The following is a 23,198-nucleotide window of genomic DNA, read 5'->3' on the forward strand; positions in this document are numbered from 1 at the left end:
TAGCTCAACATCAGAATTTGGTTTTAGTTTGGTTGTAGCAGCATCAGGCGGGCCAAATTAAACTACTCAACGGGTCCGATCTGGCCCACGGGCCGTAGTTTGCCCATGTCTGCTGTCAAGCATGAGCATGGTGCATCTACCGCCGAACCACATAAAAAAAGAGTGAATTGATTTTAGTGTGGACTCAGGAACAGTCATAAAACCTGTTTGGTTTTTCAAAAACTTGTTGATACACATGTTATAAGGTTTGAAAATAGCAAAGAAATATAAGCAGAAACCCTTCCACTCATAAAAATATCCATCCTTGAAGAGATTCAGGGTACCTTTTAGAGGTACGGTGTCAAGCATAAGCAAGATGCAGAAACCGCTGAGTCACAGAAAAAGAGAGTAGATTGTTAACCAGAAAAGTAAATTGATTTTAACTCGGAAACAGTCATAAAACCTGTTTGGTTTTCAAAGTTGGGTAATACACAAGTTTGAAAATATCAAGTTAATATAAGCAGCAATCCTCTCAAATATAGAAATATCCTCCAAGGGAGCCAGAGTAATCAGAGGTGTGTCAAGCATATTCCTGATGCGTAGCATGATGCGGCAACAAGCCAATGTGTCAATTGCTGAACTACTATCATATAGGAAAGCCAGGCCAATTGAGAATTCAGTTTGTGATATCCTGAAAAGTTAACAAGATAACTTCAGCATTAACAGCGTCGTGGCGCGCCGGTGTGGCTCATCACGCTAAGCGTTGGGAATACGCTCGCCACCGCACCTCTGATTACTCTGTGTGGGTTTGCACGTTTGAATCCCAAGGCCGGGATGGTTATGTGCGAGAGGATTGCTAGACTCCTTGTCGCCGCATGTAACCGCTGGTCAGTTACGGTTTCCTCCACCACCAAGTCCATGCTTCCGAAACCAAATAACTAACTAATCCCGTACCCCACATGGAATGGTAACCGGACAAGAGACTGTGGTTCACCATATGGTTAAGCCGTCTTATCGGCTTTCTTCTCCCCCGGGATAAATATGTAAATCCTATCCTAACAGAAAGTCTGATTTGTTTTCAATAATGAATTATTTAGAAACGATTTGAATTTATAACTTTTTTTTGTTGAAGGGAAGAGGGCCATGACTCATTGGTCCAGATGTGACATGGGATAGGATTTACCATCATATGCCGAACCACGGCCTCTCGTCTAGTTACCAGTCCATGTCGGGTATGAGATTAGTTGGCCAGGTATTTCCTAAACATGGACTTGATTCTGTGGATTATAAGATCAGGCATACCACATTATGTTATTATTAGGGCTGAGCATTTTGGAATACCTGATGATTTAAGAATCAAATTGAGTATTTTTTTCGATTCGAATCTCGAATACTTGGGAGTCAATGGGAGATAAGTAATTGTATGCGACTTATTCATTGTAATTGGTCCTGTCAACACATGAACTACTGAAAACATAGAATGCATCACTGAGTCAGATTGCTAAATGTCCACACACTACAGAAAATAATCCTATGTCAGAATTGCTTTAAAAAATATGACTTTGATAAAAGAAATCGGGGAATTTATGACCATTGGCGAAAAGAAAACAAGATGGCAGCGATTTGAATAATTTTATCGATTCAATTCGAATATTTCATTTGAAATTCCAAGTCCTCGTTATTATCAACTACATATATGCTTTCTTATAGCCACCGGCATCTTGAATGTTATCATTATCTATTCATTTGCAGCAAAGTTTGTTTGTTTTATGATGCAATGTCACTTCCTCACCTACGCCTCTTTGACAGCAGTGTTTAGAAGGCTTTTGGCAAGTCAGGCACAATGGAATTGTTAAGGCTTCAAAGTAGCTCTGAAGTGTAGATATTTAATTATGAAATATTTATCCAGGGCACAGAAAAGTAATCTTGAAAACGAATTAAATATAAAAAATGGTCTGTAATTAATTGTATCCATTGTTTATTAATATGTTTATTATAGCGTGTCCAAGTCTTAAAATTTTTTGTTTGTTGCCCTTGTTTCGGCCCTTACAGATGTATTAAATGAAGTGCAAATATTTGAACAATAACTGAATAAAATACAATAAACCTGGTTAAGATATATTGAGAACTGACTGTATGGACACCCTGTTTTGATACTATAAATACCTTCAAAGTGGTTATTGTTATTTATATTCATCTGAAGTGGGATACATATATGTTGAAAGAAAATTAAATATTCAAATTTAGTCTGGAATAAATTATGTTTGGTATTTTGATTACTTTATTTTAGACTTTTAGCAAGCTTCATACAATGAAGGAAAGTAAAGCTTCAAAGTAACTTTAGGGTGGTTAAGAGTTTTTATATTATATTTATCTGAAGTGCAGAGCAGAAATTTTGAAAACAATCTAATTAACTGATCGAAGTATGCTAGAGCTGAAATAAAGATTACTATTCTGGAGGTATTCTGATCCTTGCTTTGCATTTGTGTTGCTTTATAGCAGCACCTGTGTTTTCTCGAAAATAAGACCTGGGCTGAAAAGAAGAGCTGGCCTGAATTTTAGGAATGAAATTAATAGAAGGCCTCACCTTGACATAAGATCTAGTCTAGAGCAGTGGTTCCCAACCGCCGGTCCGGGAAGGTTTTTTGCCGGTCCGCGAGAAATTTCATTTTGTCGTTTTTCTACCGTCTGAATCGCTATACCGAAGCCGAAAAGACGAAGTTACGTTGGTTTATTACGCAATTTCTCTCCGAGTAATCACACTTTTCGCCTTTTCGGTTCCGATTCATGGCGAAAGCGCTCCGTCAAATCTCACAAGATTTAGAAACCTGAAAATCAACATGCGTGATTTTTCCCTTCTGCATGCTTTTTTGATCAATATTACCATCCAAATAAAAGGTTATGAATATTTCTTTGCTCAAACCAAAAAACTGCCAGGAACAGTATAATATTCCTGAGCTTCACCATGACACCCAGCAAGATATGAACTTGTTGTGACCCTTCAGATGGTCACGAAACGCGCAACAAAAGCGGGGACCGCTGAGATATTTTCCGGGTGATGCACAGCAAGGTTTTGAGCTCGGTGCCAAGTTAGAAATGACTTTTATCATTGTAATGTAAATTCATTTTGTTGGGGCGTCGATCAACTGCATGACGAATTCATGGGATTGATATGATGAACCCGATGAAACCTCTACTTCACAGTCCAGATTTATAAAAAATCATTGTCACAATTCATTCTTGAGCTCTCTTGATAACGAATACCCATCGCTAAGTAATCAAGCAACAAGCAGTTGTCCGAATTTTTTAACCAGTTACTTCTAGCTTTAATTAAAACGAAGCAAATAAATTGACTATGAGCCGCTGCAGAGCTACGTGTTGCAAAACCTTTTTTGATGCCTCGTTTGCAATCCTGTATTAGAAACGAAACAGTAGCAAAATTCGAACTTTCGAGTTAATTGTGTTTGTACATGATTTAGCATGTACATGTTTTTTAGGTGATATGTGTGCCCCTTTACGCATAATGGGTGCCCAGTACTGCATTTTATTACGCAAATGTATGTTTTTTTATGTTTTTTTTATGTTCCACGCTGTTCCATGTTATGTTTTTATGTTCCACGCATTTCAATTTTTGGCCGGCACATTATTTGATAGTTTTTCCTCGTGTGAAATGGTTTAAGTGTACCTTTTTTTTTCTCTAAAATCATAGTGATTGCCCGACATTACGCAGATATAAGTTATTTTTTTCTGTTCCACTCATTTCAATTTTTGCCGGTCCGCGAGTACATTTTATTTGATTTTACCAGTCCGCCAGGATAGAAAGGTTGGAAACCACTGGTCTAGAGCACAAAATTTATTTTGACCTAGTCGATAGCAAGAACAGGTTTTAAATGATTAATCTAAAATGTGTGAGAGAGGAAAATGTTTAATGGCGAAAATAAAAGACACCCCCGAAAATAAGCCTCAGTGCTATTCTTCAGATAATAATTGAAATAAGACCCAGTCCTATTTTCGGGAAACTCAATATCAAATTGCATATTGCAAAATTATGTTCTTGCTACAGCATCTTTGCATTCTATACATACAGATCCTACATCGAAAAAGTATTATTGATAGATAGGTAGTTAGTTTTGAAAAATCCATTTAATACAGCAATACATGTGTGTTAGTTTGCAGCAAGACCCTTGCATAAATTCTTATTCATGTTATTTTATGGTGGCTCATCGTGCTAAGCGTTAGGAATATGCTTGTCAGCGAGGTTGTAATCCCATGAAGGGATGGTTATGTTCGAGAGGATTGCTGGACTCCTCGCTGTCTAAGTGGTTCACTTATCTACTGGTCGGTTACAGCTACCTCCTCCATCAAGTCAATGCTTCCGAAAACAAATAACTAACTAATACACTGATAACTAACTAAAATGGTAACCGGACGAAAGGTTGGGTTCGTCATATGGTTAAGCCGTCTTATCGGCTTTCTTCTCCCCCGGGATAAATATGAAAATCCTATTCTATAATAGTAGTATTGTCTGACTTTAGTCAGATGAATCTCACAACCCAAAATATAAACATTTTATTACTTGCTGCGGTAAGTGCACATCCACTTACACAAGGACAGAGAGAATAGTAGTTGTAGTATTCGAGGTGTGGGCTAAAAATTGCCCGCGGGCCAGATCCAGGTCATCAAAGTGTTTCATCCGGCCCACCTGTGCCTGCATAAATTTTGACTATAGTTTTAGGGATATAAATTTCCCATGTGGCAAATACCTATTGCCTTACATCAGTGAAATGAGCAGGCAGGCGATTGTTACCAATGCTAGTTATTTGTAAATAAACTGTTTCTTTTATTTATAATTTCATATTGAGTATTCGGTACTCCTGAGGTATGCGAACCAAGATGGCGGACATCGGAATGTAATATGTGTACCAGGTTAGGGTTAGGCAATATTTCAGATACAAATACTATGGCAGTCACTTGGCTAGTCCCCGAACTCATAATAGAACTAAAATAAGTAATAATATTACGGCCTAACCCTAACCTGGTACACATACTATGTTCCGGTGTCTGCCATCTTGGTAGGCATACTTCAGGAGCACCGAGTTTTCAACCTCCAGTCCTGCAACCAAGACTATTATCTGTAAGTTACATAGAAAAGTAATTGCCCACCCCTGTAATATTCTTTCTGATTAGTTATTTTAACCACAATTATCTCCGTTCAGATCGAATCGTAGTTCTGTTAGAACGCGAACAAGTATGGATAGTTTGGATGGAATGGCAGATCTCAGTTTGCGAAAGGCTCGTCCTTTAGCATTTGCGAATCCTGTGTATGATCTTGTAAATTTGGGAGGCGTAGTTATTAGGGTAAGAATTTTTTTATGGTGATACCATAATTCCTTCCACATGATAGCAAGTGTATTTGTTAGCTTCTATTGAATCATAATTTAACATAAAAACATAAAATCTTATCAAATGCGAATATCTAATGCTATTGTGTTCAAACATCCTTGTTGCAACAGACATATACGGATTCGAAATGAAAAATAGACAAAAAGAAAGGACCTGCAGTACGATACATAATATCCTAGTACTACCTAGTTTTATTACAAAATTAAATTGCATCTTTTGTTACAAGCAATGACATGTACATGCAGCCATTGATATCTAACGATGTGTGAGCTACCATCTGTTAAATGACCAGAATATTTTTAGTTCATCATTGCTACCCAATTCCTAACACCCTGGGTTACGGACTCGAATTTGTACTCGAGACGTGTCACCTGCAATGCAAATACAATTAATGTAGCAATTTAACTGCTAGGTCGTCATTGTCCAACTAGGATAGCATAGATTTTTGTGTCGATCGATTTATTTGTTCCAGATGCATGGACTTGGTGGTGGAGGAAGTCGTTACATAGTAACAAGCAAAACACAAACATATTTTCATTAAAACGATGAATGAACTTAATATTTTGGCCATATCAAGCGGTTTTAAAAACAAGGATCGGTTTGTACTAGCATTGATATTGTACATTTGCATTGATATTTGAGAAGGGTCTAACTTTGTAATAATTTGAACTTTTCTCGATCAGCATTGCCTACCTCAGGGTGTGCAACCTTTATTACAGTAGGGTCAGATATAAATAACTGGGTGAAATTCGTAATTTTTATTCGGTATTACTCTGTTCTTTCCACGGGCACCTTTTCTATTAATTATGCATTGATCTAATTCAAAAATGTATTTGTTACATGTTTTAACTATTAATATTATAATTTATACAAATATTATGTCCTAGTTTTGTGTAGCTTAGAACGGATTAGGGCATTTACCGGTAAAATGCATCCCTACTTACCGTATTTTCTACTTATAAAGGGGAAAAACGATTAATTTCGAAGGGATAGCGTTTCAACTGTAGCTGCCTGCACAATTTTTCTTTCGCAGTTTGCACACCACTGGCCTACCTTATTTATTGCCACCTGGGTAAGGTCATGGCTATTTTAACCAAGCACTGCTATTTGACTAGGCAGCATTGACCAATTAATGGTTGCAAAAATCTTTCTGTCGTTTGATTGTTAAGTATTGAATAACCAAGCACTGGTTTTGTTGTTTCTAATGTTGGAATTGTTCAAAGAAATGGTTCATCTCATCCTCTTGACTTGCAAACTAAGCAAATATGAATTATTTTTACAGTCACGCCAAATGACACTCATTCCTCTTTCACAATTTGATATCAACAAACATCAAGACGACCCAGGAAAACATGGAAAACACAAACACAGCAAACGGGGATCTCATGGGCTGATAAACAAACTGTCACGTAAGAGATTTTTTTTATAATTTTTGCATATTTTTTGCTAAAAAATTCTATGCCGGTGAGCAGACATTACTTAAGACAGTCGTTGGCAAACTGCGGCTCGCAAACAAATCTTTTATAGTCCTAAAACCATCCACTTCAATGTTCCTATTTGAGGCGTAGTACATCAAATTTGCTGACCACTGACTTAAAAGAGCTGAATCTTACCAGTACATTATCCGATACTCCCGTAGTATGTGTACCAGGTTATGGTTAGTCCATAATTTAATTCCGATTTCCCTTATTTTAGTTCTATTATGAGTTCATAGACTGTCTGTATTAGCCAAGTGAATATATCCCCTGCCCATGGGTTTCAGTCCCTTTACACAACTTGGTGTAAAGTAGGCAAACACAATTAGTTACCTCAATACTGGTACACACACTTCTGGAGCGCCATGCAACGTTTTTACATGCTTATCACTCTGAACAACCCACTTAACCTAGAATATCTTCAAATAATCTATTGCTTTATCTTTGTTTCTTCTTACTATATTTTCTTCACAGATCTCACCAAACGCAAGCATCATTCTGTGAAAAAACATGAACAAGAAATGGACGTTACTGCCCCCTTGTGGACAGACCATGCTGCTGCAACGGTCTCTTTCCGAGAGAACCCTGCCCGTTCAGCAAGTCTTAACAGAAACCCATCAACTGAAAATGGGGAGGGGGAATTACCTAAAATTGAAGAAAAACAAACTAGACCTGTTTCCCTTGAAATTGAAAAAATAGACGAGAAAGCTACAATGAAAGTTCCCCCACCCAAGGTCCCACGGAATTCCAAAGGTAGTTTCACCCCCGTTAGCCCCATAAAAGAACTCGTACCTGTGATTAACCAACCGGACAATGTTTTTGTAACTGAGGGGGTGCAACAAAGCACTGAGTCGACTGAAAATAAAGAAAATAAGAAATATTTACGAAGCGGGGTATCTTCAACATCATTGGCTTCAGATGTATCTGAGGTATGTAAGCTCGTTATGCTGATTTTGCAGGATTTTTTCCCCCTGATAAAACACCAAACAAACAACTCTGCAGATATGTGACGCTGCTAAACGTGTTCTTAATTAACTTTTCACAATCACATTGTGTATTCACATTGTGTGCTTTGAAATGGTGAAAAAATAAATTACTGATTACTGATTTCCATCTCAATGCCCATCTGTACTGACAGGCGTATTCATATGAGGAACCACGGCTTCTCGTTCAATAACCAATCCATGTCGGGTATAGTATTTGTTTGCTAGGTATTTTTGTTTTCAGATGCCTGGACTTGATGGTGTAGGAAGCCGTAACCGACCAGCGGTTACGTGAACCACCCTGCGGCAGCGAGGAGTTCAGCAATCATCTCTCACATAATTATTTCCCACAGGATTCGAACTGCGAACCCACGCAAAATAATCAGAGATGCGGTGGCAAACGTATTCCTAATGCTTATCACGATGCGCCACACCGCCGATTTGAATATATCGTCTACATCAGGAGTTCCCAAGCTTTTCTCAGGACGACCCCAAAAACAACTTTCAATTGTCCAGTGCGACCCCAGGTCGATATATATATATTTTCACGAAACTTTAGAGCTTCTTTCCCTGGACTTTTGAGTTTGGTCATGTGGTGGTATTAAGTAAAATAAGCTAAAATATTTAAACTTTTTATTTTAATCAAAAATTAAAAATGATGAAATTGCAAAAACAAAACAGTTTGAAAATTTCTTTTATTAGGAATGGTCACTGTTCAATTTTAATACATTTCCTGTCTCTGGGAATGTATGATGATTTTCTATAGCCTAAGCATAGTCATAATGCGATGCCTATAGGCTTGTTTTACAGTAAGCCATTATACAAACTGCTAAAATTAACATGGTTCGTCAAATCTTAGATGTTTTGTACATCCTTCCTCTACAATACCTCAGCGACCCCACCGACCCCATGACCTGTTTGCAACCCTAGCAACTTATCACTATGGCCCAATTTGGGGTCGCGTCCCCTGGATTGGGGACCTCTGGTCTACACAGTCAGTCCAGGACTGAAAACCATATATACTTACACAGGACGAAGAAAAATCTTTTGGGGGCCGGAATTGATGACCATATGGCTGTGCCTTTTTCTCGAGTCTATATCAAAAACACATTGTTCATGTTTGCTTAATTACATTATTGTTTTGACTGTTCTTATTGTTAATAAATCTCTCTTTCTTTCTCAGGAGGCAGTCGAAGAAGACTCAAAAACGATGATGGAGGTCATGCAGGAGATAGAAGGCGATGACTCATCAAAAGAGGAAGACAAAGAAAACATTACTCAGCAAGCGGACGAGACGCAAGAAAATTTAGAAGAAGATGAACCGCTACTGAAAAGAAATAAAACTTTAAAATGGTCTGGTGAGATGGGTTTACAACTTTTATTATGACATAAATTTGATAGGGCACTAAAAGTTTGTTTATGAATTATAAATTATTGGTGGTTTGATTCATTTCTGCTACGACATCAACCAATCAATTTTATTGTGGCCAATCTGACATAAAACAAAACATCAACGGACGAGCAAACAAAATAGACCTGAAGGATGGGGATAGCTTAAGGATAAAATTGAAACCTGTACAAGTACGCACCGGTTCGCCAAAAACAGTTGAAGAACATACGTCTCCACCAGCAAGACAATGTTGACTTTTATCTGAATGTCTCTTACATTTTCTCATTAAGTACATGACATTAAATTGTTGCTAGTTTTGCTGTACTCAATGACAATCTTGTTTTCACCACTTATGCTTTGATTTAAATGTGTCTTAAAAACTGTATTTACGGTTACTACCAATCAAATGGCACGAGGGCCTAGTGCAGTGGTTCGCAACCTTCATGGTTTGTACCTCACTTTCGGAGGCTTAGCATAGCACTCATGTCCCCGCTGTTTATTACTTCAGTGGTATTTATAGTGTTATTTAGCTTGGTAGCTTCCAAAATCCATTATTTTCAAATAATTCATTCTCAACGAAGTGAAATAACCTTATCAAGCAATGAAACTAAGGAGAACGGAGAGAGTTTTGTCTAAGGAGAAAAGTGAAATCAGTGTCTAGTATGGTGGCCCTCCACCAACTGCTCTGCGGCCCCTTTGGTGGGCCGTGGGCCCCCAGTTTGAAACCGCTGGCCTAGTGGTTAAAGCATTATACATAACTGTGTTGGTGTCAGATGTGAAATATTTTCGGTTCAAATCACATGCGCTTTACCCAGCGTATAATATATCGGGAGTGCAATGGCAAACTGAAACTATTCTTGTCCTTCCAAGTAATAGTAGCTCGTTTATGGATAAGCCGTCTTATCGACTTTCCTCTCCCCCAGGAAAAATATGTAAATCCTCCTCCTCCTCCTCCTACATATCGTTAGATAATAGCGTCTGTTTCTACAATACCTTGTTTGGGGTGCAAGTCACTGTACATGGAAAAATTAATTTAGTTAGTATCAAAACAAAAATATTTTCTGAATCAGAAATTGATCAGCTTTTATATTTCTAGGGTCTCGTGCAGCACCGGCTTTGCTTCGAGAATTTACAAGAAAAAGCAAGAAATCTCCATCTGGAAGACAGACTGAGGCAATATATACTGATGTAAGTTATTATAACTTTAAATCAGGACAGTGGCATTGTAAAAAAAACGCAAATTTAAAATATAGGACTCATTTTCTGAGAATACCGAATTTGATTATCAAATCTTTATACTTGAGATTGTCTTGTGACAATTGTCTTGTCCGGAGTGAACTTACTATGGTAGGAGAGGATATTGCTACTTATCCTGGCGAAGACGAAAGCCAATAAGACACCTTCATCATATGTTGCACCACTTCTTCGGATATCAGTCCATGTTACCAGTTCATGAGATTAGTTAGCCAGTTTTGTTGCAGGAAATTTGATGGTTGAAGAAGCTATGTTAGAGCAGAGGGTACATAAACTACCATATGTTGGTGAGGAAGTCCCTTCCTCTCAAGCATTAATTATCCCTCTCATGATTTGAACTCGGCTTGTCAATGTGGTGATCATGGTAAGAATTAGGAATACGCTCGCCACAGGCCCTCTGGTTACCTTGTGTGGATTCTAATATTCGGATCCCATGCAGAGATAGATATATGCAAGAGGATTGCTGGCTTCATGAGGGCTAGAAGCCTTCGAAGGGTTCCACAAGACATGGAATGTTGAAAGCACTGACATAGAACAACAAAAATGTATCCAATGGGCAGTCAGAAAAAAACATGCTAAAAAAGGGCAGAGGCGTCGATAGTCAGTCAAAAACAGTCAAATTTGACCCATTGGGAATTATACATGTTGTAACCAGCGCCCTGACTTTGCAAACTTTTGAACTTAATACCATGACAATCTAAAAAATAAAAAACGAGCCAATTCCAGTCCTGTCACAGAATACTAAGGATATACTAGGTAACACAAAAGTTTAGGATGGGCATAGAAAATTGCAAAATTGATGGTTCTTACAAAAAGCGTTCAGGCTAAAAACATGTACTCATTGTCTTTCTATTCTTCCGTTTCATTTTTTAGTGATTTTACATAATTGAAATTGTTTTTATTTCCTCTCCAGAGTCCGGACACAGGTGAATCTCCTGCTAGAAGGTTGAAAGACTCAGCAACCGATATTGCGCAACAACATTCAAGTATTGCGAAATCTCAGGCAGATGAAAGCAAGGGATCAAGAATAGACAAAATTCAAAGTAACGGAAGTAAAAGTCATTCAGCACCTTCAAGTGAGTTGGTTGTGGGATTTTCAATTTTGATGAATCTGCTTCAGAAGTGTTTTCGTAAATTCTGATTAACTTGCTTTTTAATCCTCCTTGCCGCTGTAGGATGGTTCACGTAACCAAGGGTCGGTTTTCGCCGCCATCAAGTCCATGCATCTGAAAACAAATAACTGGCTAACTAATCCAATACCCGACATGGACTGGTAACCAGACAGCATAATTAGGTTACCGGTATAATTTAATTGTTACGAATATGCACATGCTTAAACTGTAATGGTCACGTAACAATAAGCAATATCAACAAAAACATAAAGTATTGAACTATTTCACTCAAGTTTGATGGGCCATAATAAATCGTTACGGGGGTCGCGGTTTGAGAACCTAGGCCAGCGTTTCTCAACCTTTCTTGGTCGCGGACTGCTTTTTCACCAGCGAAAACCTTTGCGAACTCGAGGAGCGGTTATTGCAACCGTACACTGTGTCTCAACTTTAAAATCAGAAATTCACCGCAATTACGCGTTCGTTAAGAGCCGACATTTTTAGTGTATGGCCGTTTCTGTAGCATAATATTCAGTCCATGACATCAACGAGAATTTAAAATGTCTTTCTATTTTAATTTAATTGTGTTCATGGTAACTCGCGGTTTGCGCAATCTGCGAACATAATAATGTGAGAATATATTTTCCGACTATATTTAGTTTTGATACATATTTTTTGCGATCTTGCGAATTTGTTATCGCCGTTAGGAAAATCCTACTTTCTCCTATAAAGTTCCAGAAAATACAACTTAATATAGCACTTATTAAAAATATTTTCAAAGTTGATCAGTAAATCAAAAATACATATTCATCGCCTTGCTTTACTATTAAGGTAATTGTGATGATTTTATTCTGCTATTGTGTTGATGAAATAAAAGCAATACTACTCCGAAAATATCGAAGTGGTGAAGATTATATTTTGTTTTGATTCGTATTTTTGTGAATTCGATAAATCTTAGCTGTTCGTACAACACTTACGGCGCTCCAGGACAAAAAAGTTTGAGAACTCGCTCGCTTTCTTTCAAGCTTGTTTATAACTAATCTTCACGGTCCCTACGTTTACCCGTTTCGACAATATATATTTAACTTTTGATTTTTTGTTCTCTCAGCTCCAAAGATAAGGGATGCATCAGCTTTCACCATTTTGTCATCATTGCTTCCTCCGGCTCCAAAGCTTAGACGAACCGAAAGCACGAAGATTCGAATGTACATTCATAAAATGGGAACGAACTCGCAAAATGCTCTGGGCTATGCTACAACACAGTTTGTCAGACAAACATTGTAAGTATGAGAATACTTTGTAAGTTGTTTAATGCTTTATGGCAGTGGTTATCAATCTTTATTTTTTATTGGCCACTTGAAGCGCAAAAAGAAAACCTTTGATAAAAGTTTAAAATATCACAAAACTGTTTTTTATATTAATATTAACAATACAGTAAAAGTGTCAATGACCAATCTAATTCCAATGTCTATTTATGACCTTGTATTTTTAATATAATTTTGAAATAATATTTTCACAATATTTTAAGTAGAAAAGTTTGGAAAATCAATTTTGGTAAATTAAATACTCGAAATAGTACAACGTTGTGATTTTGGCTAAATTTAACGCAAGAGATAGATTTTTACTCTCAATATTCAAATAGGTTCACAGATTGAACGCAAAATCCACCTATCCAGTCCACCATAAAATCAGCATGGCAGAAATTTATATGCGTTCTCATTGTTTTGTGTTGCCAAGATTGCTTCAAAGTGATATCCACCAGCTTGTTTAACATTAAGCTAGATCATAACTAGAGACTTGAATATTTTTAAAAACCTTGCAACGAATCAAGTCATTGCAGCTGGACATAGTGAAGAATGATATCTGGGTGTCAACACCCAGTAACCCCAGTTGCCGTTGCAACTCTGCGTGGGTTCGCAGGTCCGAATCCCATGCAGGGATGGTTATGTGCGAGAGGATTGCTGGACTCCTCGCCGTCGTTGGGTGGTTCACGTAACCGCTGGTCGGTTACGGCTTCCTCCACCACCAAGTCCATGCTTCCGAAAACAAACAATACAGTAAAAACTAATCCCATACCCGACTTGGAATGGTAACCGGACGAGAGGCCGTGGTTCGCCATATGGATAAGCCGTCTTATCGGCTTTCCTCTCCCCCGGGATAAATATGTAAATCCTATCCTATCCTAACTCACCTGTGATAAAACTTGTATTAGACTGGCCATCAAGCAGACAGTAACATAACACTTCTTTTGAAGTGTTACCTTTGACCCATACTGGGATAATCATGGATTGGTCTACACCATCATGTTGGTCAACTATTGAGCATACTTCAGAACAGAAAGATTGGTTATTTCAGTCTGTTCTGGCTTATTGTCAACATGAAAACATGTCAAATGGCCCTTATTGCACTTTCTGCAAGAAGCCACGTTTTTGCATGACTTTGCATTATGACCCTTGGACATTTTCACTCCACAAGAATAACATAAAAAATTATCCCAGATGGCATCACTAAAAAGGATGGCCATTACAAACTTCCATTACCTTTACGATCCCAACAAATCAACCTTCCAAATAATTTGCCTCTTGCTCAAAAAAGACTTGGGCAGCTGAAGAAGCGTATGCTTCGAGATCAGAAGTACAAAAATGATAATTATAAATTTATGTCGGACATCATTTAAATGAGTGAACATCGTCATAGTCTTAATCAACAAATGTATGTACAACTCCTTTAAGACGATTAGTGAAGAAAAAAAAAAAAAACTTTGGCAAACTTAAATTCTGTATGTTTCAAACCTTACTTAAGGTTTTGTTTGCTCTCCTGATTCTGCAATCAGTTTTATTTATTTGTTTTTATCAATAATTTTGTATCGTCTGTTAAGCTGATTAAGGAATCGAAATAAATTAATATTCATGGTTGCCTTCTGTATATCTAACTATTCCATCATTTTCAGGCAATCTACAGAGCATCGACCTGTCGTACTACTGCACAGCATCCGAAGTTTCTTAACCGATATCAGAAAGTATTTGATTTCCAACCCCCACGTGGGATTCATGACTAAAATACAGAAAATTGTGAAGCATACGCATATCATGGATGTAGGTAAGTGGAAACAGGCAGGGTTATAAATTGGAATCTTTCTCCAAAATTTTTAGCCATTGATTAATTGCGAGCTCTTACCCATTTACAGTCACTGTTATTTCTACAGCAGAGGTATTTTTCCTCAAGTAACCTAGTTGAAATGAGGCACACCTCAGGTATTTGGTAAGCTGATGCCGCTCTTAATGTACTTTCTGAGGATGCCATATTTACTGATAATAAGTACAAAATCAAAACTGAGATTCCTTTTCAAGTTTTGATATTACGTCAAGTCTTGCTTGTCACTGCTTGACAGGGGTGTAGCCATAAGTTTTTAAAAAAATTTCTAATTGCCAAGTTAGACCGTAACAGCTGACAAGTCCGCGGGTCTGCTGGAGGCCATAAAACTGGGGTTTCTGGAGTCTCACTGGATTTTCAAGAGAGGGTATAAAAATTGCCTTGTATGATACAGAAAAATGCTTTTTCTACATTTCGAAAGGGGTTCCTTCTTCTGGGTACATACATCCCTGCTGCTTGATAACCAACCTTGGTTCCCTGTTAATTTCCCTTCCCAGTAAAATTGTGTGCTTTCATTTTTATTCCTGAATTTGTGATGAATTTTACTGATTATTAAAATAAACTTGGCTTGATTTGATGGATCTGTCACTCGTTTTTGTTAAAGCTAAAGGTTAAAGCCATTATTTGATTTTACGTTTCATTGGTCACTGGAATAAAAAATGATCATTCAGATGTAGCAGACTGTTCTTGGTATAAGCATGTGCTTTGCCTGTTTGTGTTTGAAATTTGATGATAAACATTGATAAAACTTATCATTTATATCTAATTGCTAACTACAGTGATCGCTATGTTTGACTTGGGATTAAGCTGTGTCGTCAGCTTTCCTTTTCTTAGTGATAAAAGGAAAATCTCATCATATTATTCAAATGAGAAAATATTTATAGTAAATGGAATGAAGTGTCTTTACCATAAATTTCTTTCATGGAACCAAGTTCTAAATATTCCTTTGCATGAGTTAGTTTACCAACGAGAAGCATGATTATCTTTTTACATACAAACTGGTCAATAGTTGATGAGGACGCGGCTGGTAAACAAATAAGAGGTCGTGCTTTGCCATATCATTTAGCTATTTTCACGACTTCCCTCTTCCCTCAGGGATAAATATGAAACACCATACTTATCAACATGTTTCTATGAAAAAGGTTTATTTTTACTTACTTTTTCTTCTTCACACAGAGGGAGCGATAGATGATGCTTTGGAAAGATTGGTTTTGTATCCTTTACGAGATCACATCTACAAACGTCTTGTCATGGATTACGCAAGAACAGGGAAGATCAGAATGGTTGAAGATGCAATCGAGGTAAAATTATGTATCCCAATTTTTTAGTGCAACGATCATTCACACCATCACCGACTTGTCGGTCGTGCTAAGTTCCAGTGGTTCTCAACCTTTTTTCTTTCGTGGCCCATTTTCGTTGCACAAAAATTCTGTGGCCCACCAACATTTTCATGCGGGGGAGAAACTTCAAGAAAAACATAAAATTCTTTCTGCGAAAATAGACACTTTAAATTCATTAAAATTAGGGAGAAAATTACCATCCTGTAACAAAAAACTGCATCATCTATTGCTACTACCATTTTTAACATAAATTTAACTAACTTTATCGACAACTCTATGAATTTTTAATAGGTCTGTGGCCCACCTGAAAATGTTCCTGTGGCCCAGCAGGGGGCCATGGCCCACTGGTTGAGAACCAGTGTGCTAAACATTAGAAACACACTTGCAACTGCACCTATTATTAGCCTGCGTGGATTCGCAGGTTGAAAACCAGTTGGGGAAAGGATTGCTGGGCTCCGCGCTGTTTTAGATTGGTTTCATAACTGCTGGTTGGTTATGGCTTCCTCCACTATTAAGTCCATGCATCTGAAAACGAATAATAACTGGCTAACTAATCCCATACCCGACATCGGCGACACGGACTGTAAGCCGGATGAGAGGCTGTAGTTTGCCATATTATTAAGCCGCTTTATCAGCTTTCCTCTCCCCGGGATAAATATGTAAAATCATATCCTATTCACTTCAGATAAGACCTGTACAAGCATCCTTTGGTATCTTACAATATGTAAGGAGCTTCAATTATTTGGAAAGAATATTTCTGGTTCAGCATTCCCTACCCAATTTCTGGCGCTTCCGAAGTCTGTGAACTAAAATGGCGAACACTGGAACGTAGTATGTGTACCATGTTAGGTTTAGACCTTAATTTTATTCCAATTTTCCTTTTTTTAGTTCTATTACGAGTTCGGGGACTAGCCAAGTGACTCCCGTAGTATTTGTACCTGAAATTATGGCCTATCCCAGTGCTCTTCAACCGGGTATACAGTATACCCAAGTGTATACCGGACCATAAGTTGGGTATACAACTGATAGAGGGTATACGAAGGGTATACAGCCTAAGTCAGGGATTCTAAAATGTAATATAATGAATTATAAAATATTCAAGCGGAGACAACAATGCAAACGAGGCGTGCATGAAATATAAAATGGTATTTACGCAAATAACCTACTCAAGCACATTGTTACGTCACAAATTATATAGATAATGTGGGCACGTGTCTGGTTTGGTGATTTTGGCTGCCATGCATGTTGCTTGATTTACATTGAGCATTATTCCCGTTCACGCTAAGGAAAGGCAGTCAAATCACAACGTTTATAACTAGCCTATTAGATTGCATGATGATATTGCAGTACAATCTGTGCTTGAAATTTAATGTCTACTTAGGAATTGAATGAACATAGGTGTTTGTAAGGTATACAAAGTTCTTGAAAAATTGTAAAAGGTATACCACGGTAAAAAGGTTGAAGAACGCTGACCTAACCCTAACCTGGTACACATACTACGTTCTGGTGTCTGCCATCTTGGTTCATATACCTACCTTATTTATTACGCCTAGAAAGAGAAGGTGACACTTGAACTCGAGATGTGTAAATATCACTCACATCTTTTGCTTCAAATAATGCTTGTATAAGCAGTTACTGGTATGTAATAATATGTTAGGACTTACGGTACTATTATTTGAAAGCAGGGTTTCCTTTAAGATGTGCAACTGCGCCAGTGTGCAGTACCACCAGACCATCTGCTCAGTAAAGTCTGAATCTATCACACTTGCAACATTACATTTTCAAAGCGTGGCTTGTTATATTTTTGCTTGAAATGCTTGTTCAGTGTTTTTGAGTTAAATGTGTACTTCGTTTGCATTCTGATAATATATTATACTGTTGTAATATTTCTCATAGTTTGTAGACTCTGCTCAGTGTTAAAATATTCAAGCTCAGTAAAACAAACATTTGCTCGGTGTTCTTAGAGGGAACACTGGTTGGAAGGTCTGGAATCTTTTTGGGTCGGTTTGTAATTTTATCCTATCTTTGCAGGTTGGCAAATCAAAATCTTCTCAGGAGCTCGGAATTCGTGCATCTCTGATACCACCTAGTGAGGAAGCTTTGGAAACCGTTCGACAACATTTCACTGAGCTTCAAGCGACATATTCTCCTTACTACAAACTAAAACACTTGCTTTCTGCTGTAACAACTATATATGAAAATAGTAAGTTTAGATTTGAAGTTTTTTATGATTTCATGGGGAGATAGAGAGGCTGAGCAAATTTTTAAAAAGGGATCATGGGTTATTCAACAGTGTTTTTTGACTTTGAAATACAGAAGTCGCTGAACTTTCTAAACTCACAACTCATATCAGGGACTATACACCCATTCCTATTCCTAACCTGCTTTTTATATGGCTGTCCAATACGAAGGCCATTCAAATGGCAGACCATTCATAATCTGCTGTCTATAGGCCAGCCCAATAGCCTTGTATGGAGGAGGCAATTCAAATAGCGATTGTGACCATATATCAATCCTTATTCCTAACCTGCTGTCTATATGTCAGCCCAATAGCCCTGTATGAAGGAGACCATTCAAATGGTGGATGGGACCATATAACCCTTGGGTGGGCAACATATGGCCCGCGACGAGAATTTGACCGGCCCGCTGACTGTATCCAAACACACTCTTGTAATGTGCTCCCACGCATCATTTCTGGAAGTTGCCAATCGTTCTACTCTCACCGCACTGTCAGTGCGAGCTGGTGTAATAAACAATTGCTATAGTGAACAAACAATTGTGTTAGCACACTTGTTAAACAAACAATATAAGGTCAAAGCAGAGAGCGTTGTAAACATTCCCCACTACTGTTATCAGTTATATTTACATTCTAAATATAAATAGATTTTAGAAATTGGATTTTTAATTAAGTATTTTGACCATGGAATATCCCAAGTAACGTAAAGTTGACAGAGAGTGTCGAGCATTTAACAAAGATTGGATACCGAAGTATTTTTGTAAAAATCCAGCCCGCCGAGGACTTCATTTTCCCACATCTGGCCCGCCGACTAGAGAAGTTGCCCACCCCTGATATAATCTGTTGCTTATATAGCAGCCTACTAGCATTCAACAGAGGACATCATTCAAATGATGAATGTGATTTCACATCCACGTCCAATCCCTAATTGTTTGAAACTAACTTTCTCTATTTTCAGCGAGTGATCTATCATGTGAAGACCAGAGTGCCAGAAAAATTGGGGCAGATGATTTCTTGCCTTTGCTGGTTTATGCAATCCTAAGATGTGATTTCACTGCTGCAGACATCGAGGCTCAGTACATTGATGGTGAGTTGGTTGATTACTTGTAGTGGTTCACGTAATCGCTGGTTGGTTACGGCTTCCTCGACCATCAAGTTCATGCATCTGTAACTAATAACTGGCCAACTAATCACTTATCCGACATGGACTGGTAACCAAACGAGAGGCCTTGGTTCGCTATATATTTAAGCCATATTATCTTCTTTATTTTCCCCTGGGATTAATATGCAAATCTTACCTAGAGTATGAATTTCATTTCATTACGCAAGAGGTATGTGTGTCACACATGTGTGTTTTGGGCTGACATGGGATTATTCCATAAAACCCTTCTTCAAAATTAAGATGTTCATTGTTTATATATTCGTCTACAAGACAATTGTACTCACACACACGAAAGAAAAACCGCACACTAAACAGACAATATATCTGGGAATTTAAAAATTCAAAGAAATGTATTAAATACATTAATCTAACTAAATAGAAGCTTAGCAAATCAAACAACAAAGTAAAACAAACATGATAAAGGCATATACAGACCTAACTATGTCCTCCATCTTCGGAAATAAAATTTGCCATGCAAACATAAGAAAACAGAGCTGGATAACCATTAGAATTCTTATATTGTGGCATCCCTACTCTGGAAAATTTCTATTTCAGCTCAAAATCTACAGAGTAGTCTCCACAGCCCTGTCTGACCCTCAGTTTTTTCACCATATGATTAGGCCTTCTTGTCTCTCTTTACTCTCTCCTAAAATAAACATCAATTAGGCCGAATTCAACTGACATTGATACTCACCTTGACATACTAGATAGTACAAAAACACCAATAACCCTACTAAAACGCTTAAAACAGTGAAAAACCGTCAAAAAAAACACCAATAACCCTGCTTAAACGCTTAAAAACACTGAAAAACCGTCAAAAAACACCAATAACCCTGCTAAAACACTGCTAGATATTAGTTTGCCTGTTATTTGCTTTCGGAAGCATGGACTTGATGGTGAAGGAAGCGTAATCGACCGGCGGCAAAGAGTCCAGCAATCCTCTCGCACATAACTATCCCTGCATGGGATTCGAACCTGCATATGCATGGAGGGTATACAGAGGTGCAGTGCCGAGCATATTCCTAACGCTTAGAAATATGCGCCACACTGCCTAGCCAGATCTGGTGACTGAATGGTAGACTATCTCTTGTCATCTTTACTCTCTCCCAAAAATAAACATGAATCCTTTTTTTTTTCAGGTCTGTTAGACCCAACACTTCTACTCGGAGAAGGAGGCTATTACTTGACAACTTTAATCAGTGCTGTCCAAGTCTTGTCCAGCATGAAGAAAAGAGAAGCACCATTGCCAAATATCGCTGATCTACAGGTAATATTTTTATTCTAGTATAGAAGTGTAATTAGTAAATGCCCATACCAAAAGTCACTAACAGAGCTGACCAACCAACTCTAGAGTGTGTTACTTCTGAATATGCGCACGTAACTTTGCTTAGAGATAAGTTTTGTTTACTGTATGAGTGCAAGTGTTTTTGCTCAGAGATGAGCCAAGTGAGTGCCTATAACTTTGCACAAAAATGAGTAATCTCTGTCTGTGGATGAGTGCCTGTAACTTTGCTCAGAGATGAGTCTTCTTCACTTCTGAATAAGTGCCCGCAACTTTTCTCAGAGGTGAGTCTGCTTTACTTCTAAGTGAATTTCCGCTACTTTGCCCTGAGATGAGTTTTATTCACTTCTGAGCGAGTGCTCGTAACTTTGCTCAGATGTGAGTCTGCTTTTTTTGTCTGTAACTTTGCCCAGAGATAGGTGTTCTTTAATTCTGAGTGAGTGCCCGCAACTTTTCGAGCACCCATAACTTTGGCCAGATAAGTCTCCTTTACCTCAGAGTGATTGCACATGACTTCTTTCAAAAAACACATATTAACTTTGATTTCCAGGGCTTCCTGAAGGTTGGAATCTCTTCTAAAACTGAGAAACAGATTCAAGCAGAGAAGAAAGCCAATCAGCAACAGAGTAGTGGATTATCCGAGTCCGTAATCATGCACAAAACACTCCACGTGCCTCCCAGCATGACGGCACATAACCTCGGAATGATGATCGCTAAGAAATATGGGATTAAAAACACAAAGGTATATGATTATTAGTATTTTGTTCTTCTCCATTCACTCAATTTATCAGGGATGGAAGACACCAAGTATTTTGGTGACCCGACAAGTTAAATTAATGCAAAAATAATACTAATATTGTAGTAATGAAAGTTGATAATAACACTGGCATTATTTAACTCAACAATAAGTGAACTATGATAGTGTAGCGCAGGGAACTTTTGAGCCTGTGACCTCTTCTAACATATTAAAATTTTTCTTGACCCCTGTCACGTCGGATCCTATTTGAGTCAGCATTGTTATGTGTAATGAATGAGAAATATAGTACCTTGATATAAGGCTTTATTCAACTTAAATTTAAAGCACTCTTAGATTGAATCTAAAGTAAAATATAACACTGGTAAATGTTATTAAACAAGAAAACAATTACGTATCGAATTGGTGATGCTAACAGTAAGAGGCTCAATAGTTGAATAAAGTTGAAAGAATTAACAAACTACATCTACAGCACAGCAATGATTGTTGTCTGATTTAAAACGCCTCAGCAATCATCGCTTGACTGCAGCTGTATAAACAAATAGATACATTGATTTGCATTTCCAAGTTATCACTAGGGCTGGGCATTTCGAATCGAATATTCGAATCGAATCGAATAGTAAATTATTCGAATCGGTTAAGAGCAAATTTTCGAATCGCCGCCATCTTGTTTTACCCTTTTCGCCAATGGTCGAGGTAAATTTCTCAATTTTTTTTTCATTGAAAACATATTTTTCCAGCACAATTCTGACATATGACTCTTTTCTGCATTGAGGTATTGATGAAAACTTTTTTTTTTATTGTCAGTGATGTATTCTATGTTTTCAGTAATTTATGTGTCTGGAGGACCTAAAATGATAAGAAAGTTACATACATTATCATACCTTCCAAGTATTCGAGATTCGATTCGAAAAAATTATTCGATTCGATTCTGAAATCATCAGGTATTCGAAAATGCCCAGCCCTAGTTACCACACAGCGGGTTGCTTTTTCAGCCCTATGTATTCTAACGAAATCGAGAGATTTATGTTTGCCCTTATTTTAATAATTGTGTTTCGAATCCAAAGTTTAAAAAATTACAATTGATGTAGTGCTTTGTGTCAAATTGGTGTACTCTTTGTGACCTCTGAAATTCGTTGTGCGCTTCCTTGTGGTGTCACGACCCCAGTTTCGAAAGCCTCGGTGCGGTAGTATGAAGTAACTGGCAAATAAAGATCAAAATAAATGCAAACCAAAGAATATAAGACTTAAAATGCAACAGCCAGTCCCTCATTGATGCAAACATTGAGTATCTGTGACCACAATCTCATCCTGGAATGAAAATACCATTTTTGACCCGCTTGTTAGAAAAGGTTTGCCACCCCTGAATTATGGGAACACTTTTTATGAAATTTTACCTATATTTCTATCTTCCAGGACTTTTGTCTCCATGTTGTGGTCAACGGCGTAGCTTATCCATTGAAGCCTCAAGAATTCCCACAACTTGTAAAAATGGATTTACTTACTCAATTTCAACCAACAAGTTTTTATTTCGTATATCGACAAATTGATAAAGTACCTGAAAAACCATCTGAGCGTCCTGTAACCATGGATACAGAACATTTGAAAGTGAACACTGAAGTAGGGGAACACTTAGAGATTACTTCTGAAAAGGAACCGAATGTAAAAGATGATGGAG

The 23,198-nt window shown here is 37.7% G+C and overlaps 1 protein-coding gene across 1 annotated transcript in view; it reads left to right on the plus strand.

Annotated features, from left to right (window-relative positions):
- The window catches only part of LOC144424365 (uncharacterized), a 35,494-nt gene that overhangs the window by 6,902 nt on the left and 5,394 nt on the right, over positions 1 to 23,198 (plus strand). Inside the window, exons 3-16 of the mRNA XM_078113599.1 lie at positions 5,196 to 5,337; positions 6,665 to 6,791; positions 7,332 to 7,786; positions 9,024 to 9,198; positions 10,327 to 10,418; positions 11,398 to 11,560; positions 12,702 to 12,873; positions 14,544 to 14,692; positions 15,923 to 16,047; positions 18,118 to 18,289; positions 19,281 to 19,409; positions 20,624 to 20,751; positions 21,317 to 21,508; positions 22,937 to 23,198. Of these exons, the coding sequence (XP_077969725.1) occupies positions 5,196 to 5,337; positions 6,665 to 6,791; positions 7,332 to 7,786; positions 9,024 to 9,198; positions 10,327 to 10,418; positions 11,398 to 11,560; positions 12,702 to 12,873; positions 14,544 to 14,692; positions 15,923 to 16,047; positions 18,118 to 18,289; positions 19,281 to 19,409; positions 20,624 to 20,751; positions 21,317 to 21,508; positions 22,937 to 23,198 (2,483 nt within the window). The remainder of the gene's footprint in view (positions 1 to 5,195; positions 5,338 to 6,664; positions 6,792 to 7,331; positions 7,787 to 9,023; positions 9,199 to 10,326; positions 10,419 to 11,397; positions 11,561 to 12,701; positions 12,874 to 14,543; positions 14,693 to 15,922; positions 16,048 to 18,117; positions 18,290 to 19,280; positions 19,410 to 20,623; positions 20,752 to 21,316; positions 21,509 to 22,936) is intronic.

This window comes from Styela clava, chromosome 6 (genome assembly GCF_964204865.1).
Source record: "Styela clava chromosome 6, kaStyClav1.hap1.2, whole genome shotgun sequence".
Classification (NCBI taxonomy): domain Eukaryota; kingdom Metazoa; phylum Chordata; class Ascidiacea; order Stolidobranchia; family Styelidae; genus Styela; species Styela clava.